General features: G+C 41.6%; 1 protein-coding gene across 1 annotated transcript in view; it reads right to left on the minus strand.

The window, feature by feature from the left end:
• Positions 1-20,580, minus strand: part of LOC139679616 (uncharacterized) — an 80,938-nt gene that overhangs the window by 22,273 nt on the left and 38,085 nt on the right. The window contains exons 29-50 of the mRNA XM_071571526.1: positions 19,695-19,875; positions 19,037-19,248; positions 17,847-18,035; positions 17,360-17,499; positions 15,823-15,985; positions 15,624-15,710; positions 15,002-15,136; positions 14,505-14,624; positions 13,608-13,825; positions 13,182-13,375; positions 12,329-12,631; positions 11,406-11,635; positions 10,268-10,420; positions 8,288-8,638; positions 7,364-7,720; positions 5,983-6,333; positions 5,028-5,159; positions 4,082-4,231; positions 3,489-3,605; positions 2,596-2,769; positions 1,677-1,884; positions 535-701 (exon numbers count right to left, since the gene is read on the minus strand). Coding sequence (XP_071427627.1) covers positions 535-701; positions 1,677-1,884; positions 2,596-2,769; positions 3,489-3,605; positions 4,082-4,231; positions 5,028-5,159; positions 5,983-6,333; positions 7,364-7,720; positions 8,288-8,638; positions 10,268-10,420; positions 11,406-11,635; positions 12,329-12,631; positions 13,182-13,375; positions 13,608-13,825; positions 14,505-14,624; positions 15,002-15,136; positions 15,624-15,710; positions 15,823-15,985; positions 17,360-17,499; positions 17,847-18,035; positions 19,037-19,248; positions 19,695-19,875 — 4,332 coding nt within the window. The remainder of the gene's footprint in view (positions 1-534; positions 702-1,676; positions 1,885-2,595; positions 2,770-3,488; positions 3,606-4,081; positions 4,232-5,027; positions 5,160-5,982; positions 6,334-7,363; positions 7,721-8,287; positions 8,639-10,267; positions 10,421-11,405; positions 11,636-12,328; positions 12,632-13,181; positions 13,376-13,607; positions 13,826-14,504; positions 14,625-15,001; positions 15,137-15,623; positions 15,711-15,822; positions 15,986-17,359; positions 17,500-17,846; positions 18,036-19,036; positions 19,249-19,694; positions 19,876-20,580) is intronic.

Below are 20,580 nucleotides of genomic sequence, written 5' to 3' on the forward strand. Positions count from 1 at the left end.
GATGGATGACTTGGGTGTGTGCTGTCCTTCAAAAGGGAAGGAGATGCTTCAGCCAATACTTCTTTCTCCCAAGGGATAAACAGGTACAACTGTTGTTGACCCTATCAAGTAGCTGGGAATATTAATCTACTTCTGTTTATTCAATACTGAAGCATTTTAGGTGTTTGTGTTACAAGTGGTTTAACGAAGCAAAGGGGCTCTCTAGGTATGAAGGACAGCTGTTCTCTACAAGGAGCCCTTTCTACTTCAGTGAGCTCTACCAGCTGGGAAGTGACAGGAAATGTGTGCCTTCCTTAAATGATGAACCCTGAAACTGGGAATTTCGGGTACCTGACCAGTTTCTTTGGAAACAGACCGCTAGCTGTGTCTTAGGGTAAATGAGGATTCAGGAAAATCTCGGAAAGTCATCTCTCATCTCCACTTGTATAAACCTGGAGTAATGTCCCTGACACCACGGGGAGTGCTCTGGATTCATGCAAGTAACTCAGATGGCAGCTCTACTCAAAGCACAGCAACAGATCTCTGATGCATTACCTTAAGAAAGAAGGGGAGTCCCAGGTGATGGAGAAGTGATATTGAATGCTTCACCTCTGCCATAAATACAAATACACCAAAGAGCTGAAAGTCTGTGCTAACATCCACAGTCACAGTTATATCTTTCTCATCATATTGGATTTCACAGATAGTCTTGGCTTTGTTTTCTGTATAGAAAGAACAGAATAATGTCAATTTGAGTGGCTCATTTTGGAGGAATTTCAGTACTGCCTGCATAAAATCAATCCAGCCAGTTTTTGGGTCATCATTCAAGATTACAAAGCTTTGGCCTGTGGTTGGAGGAGTGTAGAGTCTTTCTGGGTGTTCCTCAACTTTGACCATACAAAGTCTTGAGGTAATAGAGCTGGTGCACACAGGTACAGGTGTTCAGTGTCAGGGCAGTTCCCATCAGTCACGTGTTTTTGCAGCAGAGCTGACTATTCTCAGAGAGTGCAGAGCAGCTGCCACTTCTAGAGAAGAGCTTTGAGCTCTTCTGACCTCTAGTGACTCCTCTGCTTCCAGCTACAGCTCAAACATGACTTGCAGACCCTTCCCCCACTTTCCTACAAGCTTTTCATTTTTGAAGAACAAAATACAGACTGCTGGATGACAAAAGTGAGATGAGAGATGTGAAACCCCCAGACTCTTTATGGAGAAGACAAACTCATAGACCACAATGCAAATCTGCAGTTGAGAGAGACGCAGGGAGGATTTATGGCAGGCCAAGCTTTGATGGCAGCCTGGCTCCACCAGGATGGGTGTGCCCCCTCTCCACAGTTCAGACAACAAAAAACATTTAGAATTATTTCACAGACTACTTTAAACTACACTGGAATTCACTTTTTTGTGCTCTCTACCCGCGGGGTTTTTGTGTGATATTGGAATCTAAATTTATGCCAGTAAGTATCTTAGGGATAACCTGTTTTACCAGGTGTTGTACCACATGAGATCTTTACTGGAGCTAAAAAACCAAATGTAATGTAACTAATCACAGGTGCAGTTTCAGAATGACAGTTTTACTCACAAACAAGAGGAAGCCACTTTTTAGGTCTTAGTCAGTCTGTAGCTGTTTAAGGAACAGTTGAAACACCTCAGAGAGCTATTAAAGAACAAAAAACCTGCCAGGGTTGGCAGCGACCTACCTGATTTCTGTAAACTGAGAATCAAGTTGACTGCCTTAGGATAACCAGATGTTTGCAGTACCTCACTACTATGTGTACTTTGGCAGAAGATATCGATGTGGTCACCCACATAATAGGAGTTTATTATGTATGTGATTGATGTTTCTCCAGCTGCAATATGCACATATCTCTCTTGAGTCGTGTTTCTCCCTTGAACAACCACATCTATCTAAAAAATGACATGTAGACATAAGTTCTGCAAACAACATTTAAATACTATTTAATTTTAAAACAGGAGACAAATGGAAGTGAAAGAAAGTTCTCTCTAGTCTGTACTTCTGTTAAAAATCTATCCATTAACAAAACATATCTTAGCCTTTCATTAATCATCTATGACTTTCCAGGACAAAGTCCATTCAACTGAGTTTCAAACCCTGCCAGCCTCATTGATCTATGTCAAATTCTCATTAGGTTATCTTTTATCCCACAAACACATGACTCCCTTTATATGAATGACACTTGATCCATGCCTACTGACAATATTTACCAGGTAATAGGTGCTCCAATGCTTCCCTGAAAATAGCAGCCAAAGAAGTACTTCTTTAAGTATAATATTCCCAGTAAGGAGCATAAGAGCAATATTCCAGCCCCTGGTGTGGTGTGATGAAGCTGCTCTCCTGTGGAGTTACAATATCAACAATACTCACCACTGTACTAACACTGATCAGAACAGAATACTCTCATTCAGAAAGCAATCAGTAAGAAATTTTCTCTTTCAGTAGTTCAGGTTTTAGCTGTCCATAGTTTTTAATTATCAGAAAATCTCAGCTTCCATCCTGTACCTCACAAAATGGTAGTTTTCATTCAAGCTGTGGGCTATTACATCGTAATATGGGACAATAATTGTAAAAAAAAAACCAAAAAGCCAAATCAAAACTACCTGTAAAGATGGTGGGACTCTGGCTTGTAGCAGCCATGGCAAAGTGTGATGGAAATTCCCTGTTATGTTGGTACTTGTTTCAAACTCCTGGATTTGTCCTTCAAGAACTATCAGGGAAGCGCCATAAAGCACTTTCAGCCTAAAGTTCTTGGTCACTTCCAGGTTCAAGATAGCCTGTGTGCAACAAAAGCAAATTGTGAAAAGACAGTTTAGTAAAAGTTAAGGCTCCTGTTGGTCAGGGTTCTTTCTTTGGTTGAGGCAGTATCATCTCAAACATCTGTCAAAGAAATTAATCATGTATAATTAATCATGTAACACAATATAGTTACAGCTGTCCCTTTTATTTTTAAATTCAACATTTTAACATGTATTCTCCAGCATGGCCATGCCTTAATGCTATTCAAGCAGTTACATGACCAATAGACTGTGTTGTGTTGTAGGCTTGTGTTTCTCAGACAAAAAATTGTGCCCAGTAATCAGAGTGTGGGAGGAAAATACCATTTGGAATGTAAACAGTGCAATGCCATCAGGAGTCACCTGCCCAGTGTGTCCAAGGGACAGAGCAGCTCTGCCGGGCACACAGGCACAGGAGCTGGGCTGCTCACACAGCAGGAGCAGCCTCCAGCCTCTCAGTCCCATGGAAGTTCTGCTCTAGGAAGCTGTTCTGCCAACCCTTCAGGAACAGACTGAGCTTCTGGAGTCCCCTCAGGGACAATGTGAGCAGCCATGGCCCCTCAGGGACAATGTGAGCAGCTGGACTCTGCTCTTCACCCCAACAACCAAAGTGTGCCATCCCACGTACCCCACTGCCCTTTGCCGTCCTCCAGCCACTGCTTCCCCCTGGGCACAGTTCAGGCTGCACTCCTGTCTCCTGCCATTGCCTCCCAACTCACCTGCATCTCCATCCTGTCTTTTATTTGCAAAGCCTTCAGTGCCTCCATGTTATGGGTGAGTTTGTAGTTAAGAGACACAACATCCAACTTCTGGACAAAGTTCAGTTCTTCTGTAATCTGGTCAGTTCAAGTGAATATGACAGAAGTTAACTATGGCACACCACTGATACTGATACTGCCCTGATTAATTGTAATTACTGTACTAATTACACATTAGAGTACAATTGTGAAAACTATGAAAACTTTATGCTGAAGAATTGTCTAATTTTTATGTGTCACAACTTTGTACTGTAAAAGGGACTATGCTGCACCACTGAAGAGAACTGATAAGAAAGGTTGGATACAATTTGCAAATGGGAATCATGGATCATTGCTGATGTCCTACTTGTTTGTAGGAGGGATTGCACAGGAAGAGTGGCTGAAAGATACTGCCTTCATTTAACTCAAGCCTTTAACACCAAACCAGCCCCTGCAGAGTATTCCTACAGGGGCCTCATGCACAGCTATTTCAAATGGAGAAACAGTATTTACCAAATCAATTAGCTCACTTCAGCCTCTATTTCACATCTTGCTAATATGGAGGAGGCACTTACTTGCTTGTTGTTCACACAGAAATGAATAAATCTTTTATAGAAGTTGCTGTTTTTTTCTGATACCACATCAATTAACATCTTCATAGGAATGCCCATGTCAGCAGCTCCTTGAATGTTATGGGTTAGCACTGCATCCAGCTCTTGCCTTTCCTGTTAACATTTCACAGCATAGATAGCAAAGCACATGTAGAACCCAAAGCTTGCTGCAACACAGAGCTCAAACCAGAAATGTAACAAATCTGTGTGTCCTACATTTCATATTAAATTAAATAAATTGTGTTGAATGCAGGGAAATTAAATTACATGGGGAAAGAGAAAAAAAGAAATCAAGCCTAAGTAGGATTAAAAAATTGGTATATATGTTTCAGCTCAAAAGAAAAATGGTATAAATGTTTCTCTCTGGTGGGAAAGAACTCCCAGTAGCTATTTTGTTTTTCTATGGCAGAAACACAGAAATTACCAGTTTGACAAGAAGTGAATGATCACAAAGAACAATTCTGGTGTGTGTGTTCTCTACTCTCCTGCACTGAGGACAAGAAAAGCCAAACTTGCAGCTGCCAACAGGAAAGCAAGAGATTCCCAGCCTGTCTTGTGCTACTGTTGTACTTAAACAAACAGCAGTGTCTCAGTTAATCAAATAATACCTATAATTTTGCAACGTACGGCACAGTGACACAAGGAACATCAAATAGTACAATACAAACAAGAAAACTTTACAGACAAAGAGCATAACAAGGAAATGATCCAGGAAGTGCCAGAGCCTGTATCCTATTATCCTATATTTTTGTTACTGCACATTACAGGTGCCAGATTTTCAAAGATTTTATTATTTTATTTTTATTCTGGCATTTATTGCTAAAAGTTGACCATTTGTTTCCAATAAAATAGTCTAGGTATGTTACTCAGTACTTTGTAGGTGCAGTCTAACAGCTCTCAGCATACTTACATCAGTGACTTTTACTATAAGGAGTCCTTGGAATTTACTTTCATCAACAGTGATCAATGTCTGTGAATCCAGGTTCATTTTATCCATCAAAATGTAGCCTGAACCATCAATTTTCACTGGTGCTCCAAGATCCTGTGAAAGAAAAAAAAATTTAAAAAGGATTCACCACTTTTACACTCACCCACATACACACTATATACCTCAAACTTTTAATCCTTAATAGCATCTAGCTGTAAAATCAAGCAGCCACAGGATGTTTCAGAAATCTTGAAGCTTCTTATTACATTTTATCCACTTTGTCTTTATTTTGAATATGTCTGATGTTTTTTGATAAATGAGCCAGTGTAAACAGAACACAGCACAATGTGGCAGCTCTTCCTAAGTGAAAACTCAATTACTTTTCTACCCATAAAGCAGTGAAACCAAACAATATACGTAGGTTTCTTGTGGCAGCTCTGTTTTTGGAAGAGGGCAGGTGAATCTCATCTCTGTATATTCATATTAGCCCTGACTAGCACAATGAATGCACAGATCATTGTGGTAACACCTCTCTCAAACTATCCATACACTCAGTTTTCTGACTTAAAGATTATCTATTTACTTCATGTAGTTTGGTTGTCAGGCTGCTGAGAAACTGTAACCACTGATAAAGCCAACTTCGAATACTCTGCTTCTGAAGATTAAAGCCCTGCAGAATTCTCAACTATGCTTAAAAAAACCCCATCAGAGCTAGTACAAGTCCATTAACTGTAGGTACTTATAGAAAATTTGGCTTATATCATATGAAAATGCAGTGAATGACTGGCTCCAAAAGTAAGATGTAACATTAAAAGAAGTTTTTCTTTTTTCTCTGCTACCACTGAAACCCTTAAACTATTATCTTTTGACTTTGGTAGATACAAAGACCCTGCTTTGGTATATATTCAGTAGTAAAGCACTAAATGTTTCTTAATACCTGAATTGTTTGGCATTTATTTTCTATAAGCATTTTCCACTGAAGCATCTTTTCAGGGTCAAAGTCCCCATTCATGTGGAGCTCACAAGCACCCACTTTCATTCCTATTACAAGGAGGTATTTCAGCTGTTTCCGTGCTGTGATGGACAGCGCATTTTCCCTTGGGATTTGCCCCAACTGGGGCAGGTCATGCCTGAACTGCATCTCCAGTGCCATCTTTGGCTTGCACTCTGCCCTCACTTCCAGATGGGCAGTGTTGCCTCCGGTTTCCAGCACAGCCAGAAGCTCTGCCTGGCACTTGTCTTTCTGGATGGATCCTGTGAGCTGGGACTGAGTTGGGAAATGGAGATCCTATCGAGATGTAAAACAAAAAAATTACCTTTGGAATATACATACACTTTAATACAGGTATTAAGTCTTTTTTCTTCTCCCTTCAGAATACAAAAATGGAGATTTTATGTTACAGTATGAGACAAAACCTACATGCTGTGCTGCCATTTTTCTCGCTCTCAAAAAAATCATGATTTTGCCTGAATGAGGCCTGATGGAAGATTTTAGGACTGTCCTGCAGAATTTACAACTTCTGTATCTTTACCTCTTTACAAAGTTTTCCAAAAGTACAAAATGCCTGTTCCTTCAGAGTGGTAAAGTTTACTGAACATCCCCTGCTTCATTCAGACCAGACTAATCTCAATTTCCAAATTAACCCACAAAAAAAAAAAAAAAAGCCTAACAGACATTGTTGCACCTCATGGCACAAGATTTTTTTTTAATACTAAAGCTTCAAGCTTGTCTTGTGTAACATCCCCAATGAAATGTTTCTGATCATTCTTGCAAAGGATTTGCAAAAACACAAAAATTTCTACTTTTATTAATACTTTAAGAGGTTTTCATTCCCTCTTCACTATGGATGGAATACACTTGTTTTTATATTGCTACTTTGTAGCTGAGGAAGTTACTCAATTTAGGGATTTGAAAGCAAACATAAATGCCTATGAGCATCTAGAAAAATCACTGATTTTGCAATGGTCATCCTTTGTAATGTACAGTCAGTGAGACTACGTGGAAAACCCAAGGAAATTTCATAACTTCTACTTTGATAAAAGCAGACAGACGTGGGAATGTATTTTGACAAGAGTTCAAACCAATGCTGATGTTCAGCCTTAGGGGGCACTCTCGGGCTGTGAAGGCAACACAAGCACGGAGGGAATTGATGCCGGTCTGCAGAGAACACCTGTGGGCAGGATGTATGAGACACCTTCTTTGCCTGATGTGTGAGACACATGTGCCTTTGGAGTGCCTTCCAACACTTATTTTAGCTAAAACCTTACATGGCCTGCACTTGATCCCCAAACTCTCTTTAAAAGCCTCCAAGACCCACCTGCAGAAGTTGACACTCTGTTTCTGTTTCCAGTGTCCATTCAGCTTTATTCTGGATGAAGAGATCTCCTCGAGCCTTCAGTCTGCACGTGCCAGCCTGCAGCAGCACAATGCCCTCTGTGCTGGAGTCTGTGGCTGCAGAGAACAAGACAGAGTTTTCGAAAGGGAGCCCAAGCTGCCTGAGCCAGGGCAGGGAGTGCCTGAGCACCCCTTGGAGTGCATATTCCTGCTGGCAGGAGGTGTCTATCTGCACATCAGCTGTTCTGCCATCACACTGCAGGTTCATTAGCAAGCCCACGTTGCAGAGGTTCTGTTGAAATGAGCCCCCAAAGACTACAGCACGAGGCAATCCCATCCCCTGCAACAGAAAAGATTATACTATTTAAAACACACAAGGTAAAGCAACTGCCTTCCTAATTTGTTCCTAATTTTTGAGAAAGCATTTCTTTCTGAAACAATCTGCTTTTGGAAAGGACCATCCACAAGACAGCTTGTTTCATGAAGAAATTTCTGATTTCTCTGTAAAACAACAGGAAAAAAAATTGGGGAATAAATCCAACAACAACCTTTTCATAAGTAATGTAGAAGAAAAAAATCTTAACCCCCAAAACACCTCCCAGATTTCCAACAGAAAGGATATGCTTTTCACTAGACTCTAGGATATAAGTTTGTTTTAATTAAAATGTTATTATTAAACAACTACTTTATGGCGACAGCATTGACATAAACCATTGCATGACTTCAAATTCACATCTTTAAATACACTTCCTCCACAAGTGCTCTGACTCATTTCTCTGCCAAAACAACTTTAATGGCCAAAATTGTCCTGTCCATAAATAAGGGTGTCAGGAGACAGTTCTCTGTGACTCATAATGATCTGGAATACACAGGCTACAAGGCAATGCAGAAAACAACCCTGGCTTACCTCTAGACTGACACACTTGTTTTGAACAGTGAGTACCCACTGTGTTTCATTGCTGGCCAGGCCAACTTCTCCCTCAGCCTTCAAACTGCAAGGCCCAAGGACAACACCAAGGGTGCCCTGGTACTTGTCACTCCTCATGGCTGACACCTTCACTTGGTTCTCTCTGGCAATGCCCAGAGAATGCAGTGAAGGCAAAGAATGCTGGAATTCAATTTCTAGCTGAGGTTGGGTGTCAGTGGTGGCAGAGAACTGCAGGCAGGCAAATGTGTCATGGAAGGAAACGTGTCCAAAGAGCATGACAGTAAAGTTGCTGGCAGATATTGTCCCATTCAGTGAAACTCTTGCTGGAGCCTAAAAATTACAGAAAACTGTTGTCAAGTCTGCTTTCTTGTGAGGCCACACACTGTTTTTAAATGTTCATGTTACTAGAAGAGAATGATTTCCTGACACCATTTTGTATTTATCCCACATGTTTATAAATGCCTAAACAGAAGGGGCAATGGCCTAAAATATTTATTTTAGAGTTCCGTAATAGAAATAATAGGGGAAAACCCCAAATCCACTGGTCTGTTAAAACAATTACTAATACCAGAAAAATCAACTGCTATTGCTTTTCCTAGCATCACTTCTGGTTTTTACAAAAAGCGAATTGGGCTCTAGCACTGTGGTATTTTGTTAAATTCCCCTCAGACCTCAACAGGAGCCACAAGTGTTATGCATATTGTCCCATGTTACATGAGGGAAGAACTAAAGTGCATTTGTCTCTTTTTTTTTTTTTGCATTAGAACACACACAGAGGAATGAGAGTCTCTGTGATTACTGTCTATGCAGACAAATGCAACCTTCTATAGTGTCACTCACAGAAGACACTTTTAACACATCCTTAAGAACACATCCCCTTACAAGATGTATATCTATTGAACAGTTCAAGAGGCACAGGGACTTTCACAAACAAATGGTTAGCTAGACAGAGCAGAAATTAGAGTAAGAAGGAGTAAACTGTGAAATTCTCAGCTTATGCCTCCTTGCTCCCTTGCCCAGTTCCAGTTTCAGGTTGGCTGCTCAGTAACAGGACATGACTGTGTATACCCGGCTCAGTTCTGACTGGAAGAAGATGCAGGTTGGAGAATTCAGCTAAAACAGTTTTTGAACAGCTACAACCCATTTGAATCTGTGAATATTATGGGAATGAAAACATCTGAAAGTGCATGCAAAAATTCCACACACAGAAATGGGTTTGAGCTGGCTAGGACACCTTTCAGTACTTAGATTCCCTGAGGGGTAGTTAACAACATTATGTTATTGACAGCAGAGTTTATAAATTAAGACAGTACCTCAAAACGATGAAATGCAACTGCAGCATTGCAAAGGCCAGAAAGTTGTTTGTTAGCAGATCCTCCACTGCAAGCAACCTGTTGGCATTACCAACACAGCACATTCAGAGCACAAAGAAAAGCAGAGAGGACGAAAATTCAAAGGAGGGAGGTACAAGGCTAAAGGATAAAACTGATGAAGATGCCAAAACAGAGCTTTAAGATTAGAGTTCATTTTCAACAGTATAAACAGTTTAGTAGATCTGAGGATATATCATGTCTCTAATTTTGCACTATTATGTCCAAATATTATCAGCATAGGTAAAGACAGAAAAATATCTTCAAATAGTAGGATAGAAAGCAAGCAGTAAGATGGAAAAGCTGGGACTGCAAGTTATTGTACCTGGGCAAACACCTACACCAGTTTCATGACACAAATGTTTTCTTACCCACCACATCTTGAAAACCTGCTCTTTAATTGCTAAGCAAACAATTTTTAGGCTTTGTGTACTTGCTACTGGCCTTGTTTGACAAAATTCTCTCTTCCCTCTGAGCTGCAAGCTTGGCCTCCAGGGTACATCTGAACAACAGAGATGTGAAACATTCAAATACACCACATCAAATACATCAGAATAGATATGGCAGGATTTCTGCAAACCTCCAGTACATGTGGAACAATGTCCATCAGTCCTCCCACATCGTGGTGAAGTGAAAGAGAAACTTCCATAGCACTGCTAGTGGTTTTCTTCTCTATTTCAATTTTGAGCTGTTCCATCTCCACTGTGGTTGTTATCCCTGCAGCAATCTTTGTGGTGAGATTCTATGCACAAAAGAAACCAAATTATGGAAAGAAACAAACATCCCAGCAACAACTGGCAAGGCAGAGTCTGGGTCACTGTGGGTAAACGTCACAGTCTGTGTCAGGGCAACAGCACTGGGGAAATAAAAGTGCAAATTCATCCACGTGGCTTCACTTCAAGTAGAGATTGTACCGTTATGCAAGACCTGATTGCAGTGTACCAATAATTCCTTTTGGTGCCAAAATAAGTCCTCAGGCAAACACAATTAAAACAGTGAAATGACTAAAAAGCAGGGCAAAGGAACTGTTTGGAATTCCTTCTCCACACACCTTTGTGTCTCACCACACTGCAGCGGTTGAACCCACCCAAGTATTAGTATGTTAGAGACTTGAGACTTGCAGCCTGCGTTAGAACCAGCAAAAAATCTGAACCCTCCTTTTATGGAAAGCTAATTTGGGATGCACAAGAGCTGTATGTTGTTCACAGACCTATAGCAGAAATGCAGAGAGAGAGAACAGGGGCCAAGCAACGCTGTTCCAGGAATGATGGTCCACAGTGCTTCTGTGGGAAGAAATCTCCAAAATGGAAACACTGGTTAAACACTCCTACTCTTTAGCAGACATGCAAAACATGGCACTAGGATGAGTTAAATCCAGTCCCAGGTGCAATGCAGCACCTTGGCTCACTGATGGCTGCACACCTCAGGCCGGCTGCTCCACTTCCCATTTGTAGGGGAAAAATAAAACAGGACAAGACATCTCATTGTAGCACTTCACTTAAATGAGAACTGAATGCAGCATCTCATTTAGTCTGGATTCAGCTCCAAGACTGCAGATGGCAGGTACAGAGCATGCAAGAAGCAAGAAAACACCTTTCACACAGTACTGTAGTACCTCTCAAAAAGGCATCAGCTTTAAAAATAAATATGTATAGTACAAAGGCAAAGCCTACAGTTATTAGACATTGTTCTGCCAGAAATTAAATCACAGGCAGAACTTTTCTTACCTCGTAATAGCCAGCAGCTTCTACAATAAAAGGGATCCCATGCTCCTTTATCTTTGAGATGTTGTGCTTTAAGCTCACAGAGAGCTGGGCTTTGGAAGGCTCTGTGGCCAGTCTGTGCCCTGCAAACACAGCAGCAATCCCTTCCCTGCCACTCTGCAAGGCTACAGCAATGCTGTGGTTTCCTGTGCCACACTCACATGTGGCAGTAACAAGGCCATCCAATGGCAATCCTATTGACATGGAAGGAAGCAAAAGCAACAGCACTTCTGGGTTCTCATTATAAAATACAGAGAAGATGTATTACAGAACAAAAGAAGCTTTCTCTAGTTTTTCATGAGGAAACACACACCTTTCTATAAAATGGGGTCATCCCACTAGCTGCACTTACTGATATTTATAGAAAGATATTTCCTACCCTCTGAAAATCATACTGAAAAGGGATTGCCAAATTAAAATGTGGCATGCACTTTGGAAGTCAAGGATTTTTCTTTACTTAAAGGATATCAATGGGTATTTTGTCTGACTCCAGTAGTCAGCCATTAAAAATTTTCAGGACAGATTTCTTTAGTCCAAAGGGACAATGGCAATTACTCATTCAAAATTACTGATAACTCCAGCTCATGAAAACCCATGGCTTTGCTTAGGGTTTGCATAAAACTACATATAGAGGAACTGATCAGCTTGCAGGAATACAGAGCTACAAGACAGAAATAATTTACTCTGAAGCATTTTAAAATCCTTTGAACTAGTTCTGTGCCCATTTTATTGTATTTTCTCAAGAATATTAACAAGAATGCTGCTAAGCCTGGATCACATTTGGTTTGCTGTGACCAAAAGCAGCTCATCTATTTCCACTGGTCTGCAGACACATAGATAAATTCACCTTGCCACACCACACACTCAAGGCAGAGTTTTCTTCCTACCTGCATTTTCCAGGAAGTCAATATTATGTGTGAAAGTGCCACTGACTCTGCTGTGCCCACGACTCATGGTATTGGAAAAGTCCATGGAAAGAGCCTTCTCATCCACCTGGAAGGTAGCCAGCCCCCTCTTCATCTCTTCCCTCAGCTCCAGGTGTCCCTTCAGCCTTGCCTGCCCTGGCACTGCCTGACTGCCGTTCTGGAACACGGCCACAGTGATGTTGTGTACAGTGCTGTTCCCAAACATGCTCCTGTTCCTCACATGGAGTCCATACAGTGTTTTGTTGACCATCACACTGATGGTACCTGTAACAGGTAGAAATTATTACTGTGAGGAGAGTCCTTTGGGACAGAAATAACCACAATTCTAGAAGCAACAAGAAAAATAATAATTAATTTAATACCAGGAGGAGGTAGATGAATTTCCATTTGTTATATCAGATCCTTTTGCCTAATACAGAGAGCAAATCAGATTATTGTTGAGAGTTTCTCTACTAGTAGAAGTACATAATGGTATTTCTGGCAGCTGTTTCTCTTTATTGACCAAAATTCTCATGCCTTTAGGCCACAGACTACACTGAAGGCCCATTTACAGAGGGGCTGTGACCTGCTACTTGTGCAACTCCAGGCTAAACAATCTCTCTAAAGCTCTGCAGTGACCTACTCCTCCCAAGGAGCCATTCAGAGGAGTAAGAGCCTCAGGTCAGTCCCTGCCATTTCAGAAGACTGGCACAGGAAAGAAGCCACCCACTAGTTTGCCCCAGAGCTGGATGCATTGTGCAGTTCAGTAAGGAATACATTAAGAAGCTTCCTTGAAGGGCTGCAGAACAGCAACAAGCACAAAGTAAGAGAGTACCATCATGAACGTTGGTTTTGCACTTCAGTAATCCATTCAGAGAAAGAAGATGAGGTATGGCCTTTAATCCAGCAAATGTGTGTTGGACTCTTCCATTTAGAGACAAAGCAAAACCAGCTTTCTGCTCCCTGGCTCCCATGAACTCCATGTGAAGCCTATTTTCATTAAGCTTCAACTCAGAAGATAACAGAAGTCTAAAAAGACAGAGACAGAAATTGCAACTAAGATATTATTATGCTTAATCCATGATCAGCAAGGCACCCCTTGTCTCACTCAAAGCAGGATGAGTGAGAGCAGGATGCTCAGGAGTGTGTGTGGCCAAGTTTGGAGTATCTCCAGCTACGGAGACTCCACAGTTTTCTGAGCACTTGTTCCAGAGTGAACACTCTTCAGTTCCTCAGTTAACCAAGACTTTGATTCCTCTACCTTGATGGAAATATTTTGCCCATGAGCTGCAACTGTATTGATGCTGGGTTTGTCAGGATTGCCTGATGGAGAAAAGCCCTCAGTTCAACAGCTCTGCCACTCTTCCTGTTTTCATTGTTCACATCCACCTCCAGCATCAGCACGTCCCTTCCACTGGAGTGAAGGTGAAGAGAGCCATTGAAATTGCTCTCACCATAACTCCTCAGGGCTGCCTGGGCCTGCACACACAGAGAAAGAAGAGCAGGACATTAAGAGTCTCAAATTGTAATACAGAATACTGGAACATCAGTTTGAGCAATGAGACTGCAAATAACAAGCTGGGTCTGGGCGAAAGCAGGGAGGGGAGCAGAGGGGGAAAGCAGGTTTTATTTTTCATCCTTGTCCCTCACCATCTAACTCTAATATTATTTGATAATAAATTAAATTAATATTACCCAAGTGGAGTTTTCTCTGTGGAGGTAAAGGGTAAGTGATCTCCCTGTCTTTATCTCTACCCTGTCTCCATGCTTCAGTAAAATTTGTGAACTCCACTGAACTAAGTACAATTTAACTTGACTTAGAGTTTTCTGAATTTCAGCCAAAATACAAGCCACCTATTGCAGCCACATGTATCCATGTAGCCCGAACAAACTCTAACCATCCAAAGTTAGCTGTTTCCCCAACAGTTTGTAGCTCTCCACTGGAGTCATTGAGTTGACCAACTTGGTAGTATCCCCACACGTTTGTGTTCCAATGCTGAAAAGCAGCTGCAAAGGCATTGACAGTGAGAAGCTGAACAGCTGCCAGGCTGCCATGTGTCCCTCCTGCATGTGACAGGAGACTCAGCACAGCTCTGAGTGCATGGACTGCAACAGCTCCAAGCCCAAACAACAAGCCTGTAACAACCAGGGAACTGACCTGTGCAGACACGTTCTTGTTGATGGTGGCCTTTACACTCACACCACAGTCCAAGTGTTCCAGCTCGGGCTGCCTGGAAAACAGCTCCCCACTGAGGCCCAGTGCTTGTGGAAACTCAAGCTATTGGACAGAGTGAAACATCAGAACACATCACTGCATTCCCACCAGCTGCCTCTGTCTGAACTTCTAGCATTAAGTGGAGGATGCATATAAGCAAATGTGTGTGTAAAATTTTACCAATTTTATCCAAAGATACTGAAAAATAAAGCAAATGCAGTAAAAAAGTATGAAAACAAAAGGTCAGTGTGTTTCTTACAAGATATTATTGATAAAGATTATTATTTAATCTGCTGAGGTACTTAGGTCTTTGTCAGGGCCAGGACTTGATTGAACTAGGACATTTACCAGCATCAAACAGTTATCATTTTAAATACAATACAGTAAAACAGTCACCAAGATAGAAAAAATAAAATGCCAAAAATGAAAACCACAAATACCTCGAATGAATGTGTCACATCCATATGTAAAAGATGTCTAAAATCAGCCTCACTGGATTTGTTTTGATACCTCCCCAGAAAACTGAGAACATCTTCCTTATTCACCTTCAAGACAGTCTCAAGCTCACGCCTCACCTGTGGGTTAGGAACAGGGATAAACAAACTGCATCAAGTATTAACCCTGTACATTATGAAAGGTGAGAGAAGCCATCCCTACATGTCATGAAAAATGAGAGTTGTGAGGTATTACACTGTGACTCAGAATGAAAAATGAGAAAAGCAGGAAAAAATAACTGTATTTAGTAAGAAAGATGAACAGACACAGCTAGAAAAGGCTGAGAACTCTGAGTTCACTCTATCCCATAACTTGTTATTATTAATTACATTAATTAACAATAGTCTACAAATAATATAATAAATATTATTATCATGTATTGCTATGCAACGTATTATTAAGCAAAATTAAGGAGGTACCAAGCACATAATCACCTTCTGAACGTTCTGGATACAGCAGTTACATGGTGAGGAACTAAAGACCTACAGCAATGTAGATCTGAAAACACAAAAATGTTTAAACAAACAATCTCTCCTTCTTACTGAATTTAATGGGATATTTACTCACATTTTGATGACTAAGGGTTAAAATGCATATTTCAACATCTTTGGGGAACAGCCTGTGGTTATAAGGATGAGTTAGGCCAGCACAAATCTAAAAACAAAGTTTGAGAGGAAATGCAGAGAATATAAGATATCTGCAGTAAATCACTCATTTGCTGACTTTTTTGGTATATCAGATTAAAGGAAATTCTTGGATAACTCACATAGGGATTTTCAGGTTGGTAACCAAGGATAAGGGTTTGAACTGTTTCCTCCACCCCATTTATCAAAACTTTTGTTTCCATGAAATAGTGCTTTTGCTTTTTGTCAACAGTAAATGTCTCCTGCAGAAGGAAGCTCTGCAGAAAGGGCACTTTAAAAGGATGCCTGGAAAAAAAAACAAGGAATAAACAAAGTGTAGAAGATCTTAAACAACTACAGAAGAAAATCATGCAGAGTTCAACTTGAACTCCAAAATTTCAGTTGCAGATGCCATGAGGGGGTCAGGTACAGAAGCAAAACACACAGGACAAGGACCTCTGAGAAACTACAGAGCAGAACTACAACTTCATACAAACTACCAGACATTCTGGTAATGTGTGTAAGGAGTTTCCAACCTGGATTTGGGAAAGGCTTGGAATGGCATGGGAGAGGGCGATGCTCTAAAATTCTGACATGCATAACCAGCACATACATTTCACATACCTGCATGGCCAAGACTTCATTTCAAACAGGGACAGGGTCCCAAAGCTTATGGCAGGTTTAAAAATGTCACTCAACCACTTTTCATGCCTTCTGCAGAAACAATGTCTGCACACCAAGAACCCTGTTCAACAGATATTCAGCCACTACACAGCCCCTGGAGTGGTTTACTACTTCAGTGTAATGTTTGATGGACTTTATTAAGTATATCTGCACATTTATTTTAGTCAGATACCTTGGAAACATAACCAAACTTGTATAAGCAGACATTGGGCTGCCTTTATACATGTCAGGATATCTGGTACAGCTCTTCATTCTTCATCTACAGATTTTTCCACTGAAAAGACACCTTGCAGATTTTCAGCTCCCTCTCAGGTGCACATTGGCTCCCTGTGCACTCCTGGTGATCCTGCTATGCCTTAAGAAAGCTGAGGTGTCCCCAGAGATGATCCAGATGTCTCAAGTCTGAGTACACATTTTTACCAAGGCCTTCAAGCTGTGTTTTGATAATGGATAATTAAGAGAGGAATTCCAGGGACAGCCAATAGAAGCAGTGCACTCATTCTCATCAGAAAATGGAAACATTCCAAAATCTAAACAAGACCATTTGTTACATGTCTTAAGAGAATTCCTTTGGCTTTGTTATGGCTATGTTATTCCCAAGGACTAGGAAAAAAGCATCTGGTTGGCACAGAGGATCAGATCTGGATTTTGGAATGTCTCACCACTTCTAAGTTTGGACACATAATCAATCTTGTTGTTTTCATGAAGGGAGCCAACACATCTGACTGGGTTGCCAACAAACATGTGCCAGCACCCATGGCCTGTTGCCTTGGACATCTTTGTTCACTGTCATTTCAGTTAAGAGGGCAAGAGTTAATGGATGCAAATAACCAGCCCAGGAAGCTGATGTGTTGAACAAGACCAGACACCCAGATGGGACCAAGCACAGGCTTTGTGCATGTGGCTCTTTCGCCACATTTCCCAAGAGCATCAGGATGCACATCAAATTTAGGCCAAAACATTCTTCAGAGATAATAATAAATAGTACTACTGAACCTGAAATGGAGGCTTCCACGTTTTTGGTAGAGCATCTTCTCCTTCTTCAGCTCTTCTACCTCACCTCCCAACTGCAGTATGACAGGCTGACTTTTATAATCTTTCCATACAATCTTCACAGAAAGGTTTGTCTTCTTGGGCTGCATTCAAATCACGAGACCAGAAGAATAAAGGACAATTACACTGGATTTACTGCATTCAAATTAAGGAACATCAATCTAGTCTCTCTTTGTCCCTCCTCCCTGACTTTCTGCCCGTAGTTGGCCTCCCAAATAAGTAAGAAATACTCCAAATTACAGCACACAAGTTTTTGTTTGTTTTCTTTTTGAGCCTAGTTTTACACTGCAGCCTCTCAGAGCAGACAGAAATAGATGTAGCACTACAAGTGTTTAAGTTTCAGCACTAACAATAACATCTCTCAGCAAGGTGGCAGCCCTGAAAAACACAGCGCAGAGTCAAAAAAATTGCATTTGTTTGTCTTCCTTACCGTGGGCACATTCTCATAGCTGGCTGTGAAGTTAAATTCTTGTTTTGGACTCTTCACCTTAAAGCAGAGAAGTTTGGCCCGTTCATTATTCTCCAAATGAATCTCATTCTTCACAAGCGGATTCCACAGAGAGATCATTTCACTGTAGCTTTGCAGAACATTCTTCCCAAGCCGGTTCAATGTGGATGCCTGAAAAACAAAGGCATTCGTTTGGCTGAGCCAGGACAGGCAGCATTCCACGTGCCAGCATCACAGCACAGAGGTGAAAGAAATTAGAAATGTGGGCCAGCTTTTTCATTATGAAAATATTCTGAATTGCCATAAAGATCTCCAAGTTTATTCCATCCTCTCTAAGCAAGAGTAAAAGTGAAATATTTGAAAATATAGTAGTTGATGAACAGTTTTTTCTCATGCAAGAACACTTCTCACATCCCTGCACACAGTGCCTGAGGCAGCAGTGATCCAAGCAGGGAAAGCTGCAGTTCAGAAGAAAGGAACAACTTAATCATAAACATCAGTTAAGATTTAGACAACTGCATTTTGAAAGAGGTTTATCATACTGGTTAATGAACAGCAACTGTGATTAAACCAGTTTTAAACCTCCATCGCATAGCACAGTCTAAAATTAATTAGGAGGAAGCTTAGAAACCATAGACTTGGGGCACCTGTTTCCACCCAGTGTGTATTCAACCATCCTATAAAAGGGAAAGAATTCCAATAGAAAAGTCAGAAGACTACAAAGGTTCTCTGACAGGTTTGTGGGACATGAGTCATTCTTTACATCACAACAAAAAAGAAACTTTTCTATTTCCCTGCATTCTAGCCTGCAACTACTGCTTGGGGGTTTGTGCAGGGAGCAAGGGAAACCTCTTCCAAGGAGCAAGGGGTACCCCTTCCAAGGAGGGGCAGAGATGGTGGCCCTAACATTTTTTCAAAGCTGATACAAAGACCCAGATGTGCTGATTTGCCTGTTCTAGAGAAGAACAGCTCATCAGTCAAGCACAGAAAACAGATGAACACAGGCTTTTTAAGCTCTTCTTTTATAAGCTGCCATACAGTGCATGAGTTTCTCAGGCAAGTACCTCACAGAGCACACTGAGCAAGTGCTCCAGCTGGGACCTGCCAGTGCCACCCCTCCTGGGAGCTGCCAGACCCAGAGCTGTCCCAGAGCCCTCCCCTCAAAGCCATACCTGCAGGTATGTTGTAGCTGGTGTGTAGATGTGAACTTTCCCTTCCTTTTCATGGCCTTGATCTTTATAGAATAGTTCCACTATGAGATTCTTAATGGAGAGAGCTTTTCCAGTTGTCAGCTCCGTGGTCACTACATAAGCAGAATGCTGAGGCTGGTGTAGTTTGTGAGCTGCATACAGATATAGCCATGGGGTGTCTAGATTTAATCCACCTGGAAAGAACAGATATTAAAGCTGACAGAAACATGAGTTTTCAAGTGGTCTGGACTCAAACTCCACAAGGCTGACAAGATGCCAGGGTTTTGGAATGAAGCTAAAGTGCTACTATCAACCTATTCTCTTCCAATTACTACAATCTCTGGATGGTATATAGTGAAATTATTATCCTTCACTACTGTAACATTGTAACATGTAGGCAGATTTGGTAATAAATGGAATTGCTGGAAGAGGCCAGCCAGCTAGGCTGTGGAAAGCTGGAGATTTCAAAAACTCAGCTAGACAAAGTCACAGAAACAGTCCTGCCTGGAGCAGGAGGCTGGGCTGGATAACCTCATGGTCTCACTTTTCCAACCAATGCCAACCACCTCAGAAAGCCCAGTCACAGCTCCCAGTGCCTGCATTTCTAATCCCAGACTGCAAATGGTTGGTGGTACTTCACCTTCCCACTTCCTCAGGCCGTTTGAGGTGGTGTCCTCCCAGCGCAGCGCGGCCCGGAGGGGCACGTGCTGGTTGTGCTGCACCTGCAGGTTGGTGCTGCTCTGCACGGGCCCCCGCCAGCTGTGCAGGTGCTGCAGCTGCGCCCGGCAATTCAGCTCCTTGGCCGGGACTTGCAGGGCGAACTGGAAGCAAATACAAACAGGATCACACTGATGCCTGAAAAGTCTGTAAAAAGGACTCCAAGCCAAGTTTTGGTAGGAGAGAAGAGGGTAGTGACTTTAATGAGCACTGAGCTCACCCAGGAATACATCAACGCGTATGTCGGCAAGCTCCAATTTCCATGGCTTTTACAGTATGATCCATCCAATCATCATTTTACACATCTCCAGTTCAACTTTTTCCCCAGACTGGTCCCACCCCTGTTCCACCCCCTCAGGATTTGAGTCTGGGGTCGGTGAGACCTCCTCTTCATCAGTCCTCCTCTTCCTCAGGCTTCTGGAGTTCTTCCAATGTTCTGACTTCTGGGTCACTCTGCGCCGTGTTTATGTTTCTTTTTGATATTCTTCAACCTTCTACCTTGAAAAAAGACTAAACGGCTAAGGAATTTTTGCTCACTGTTCTGGGACAGGGGTAGTGATAGAACGCAAGCTGCTAGAAATATTAACACACTAGATCTACTTTGCTACACCTACTGTGTTCCCAAAATCTATAAAATGTGAAAAACAAAAATCCTTCCTGCAGCAACACCTTCAGGACTGTCCAATTTACCACACATACACACAGAACTGCTTTTGCCTCTCCTCTGCAAGTCAGCCATTCGTTCTATAGATTTTTATGCATGTTGATGAATTACAGACTGGGATTTCTTTAATATACATTTGTTATTA

The sequence above is a fragment of the Pithys albifrons genome, chromosome 16 (genome assembly GCF_047495875.1).
Source record: "Pithys albifrons albifrons isolate INPA30051 chromosome 16, PitAlb_v1, whole genome shotgun sequence".
Classification (NCBI taxonomy): Eukaryota; Metazoa; Chordata; class Aves; order Passeriformes; family Thamnophilidae; genus Pithys; species Pithys albifrons.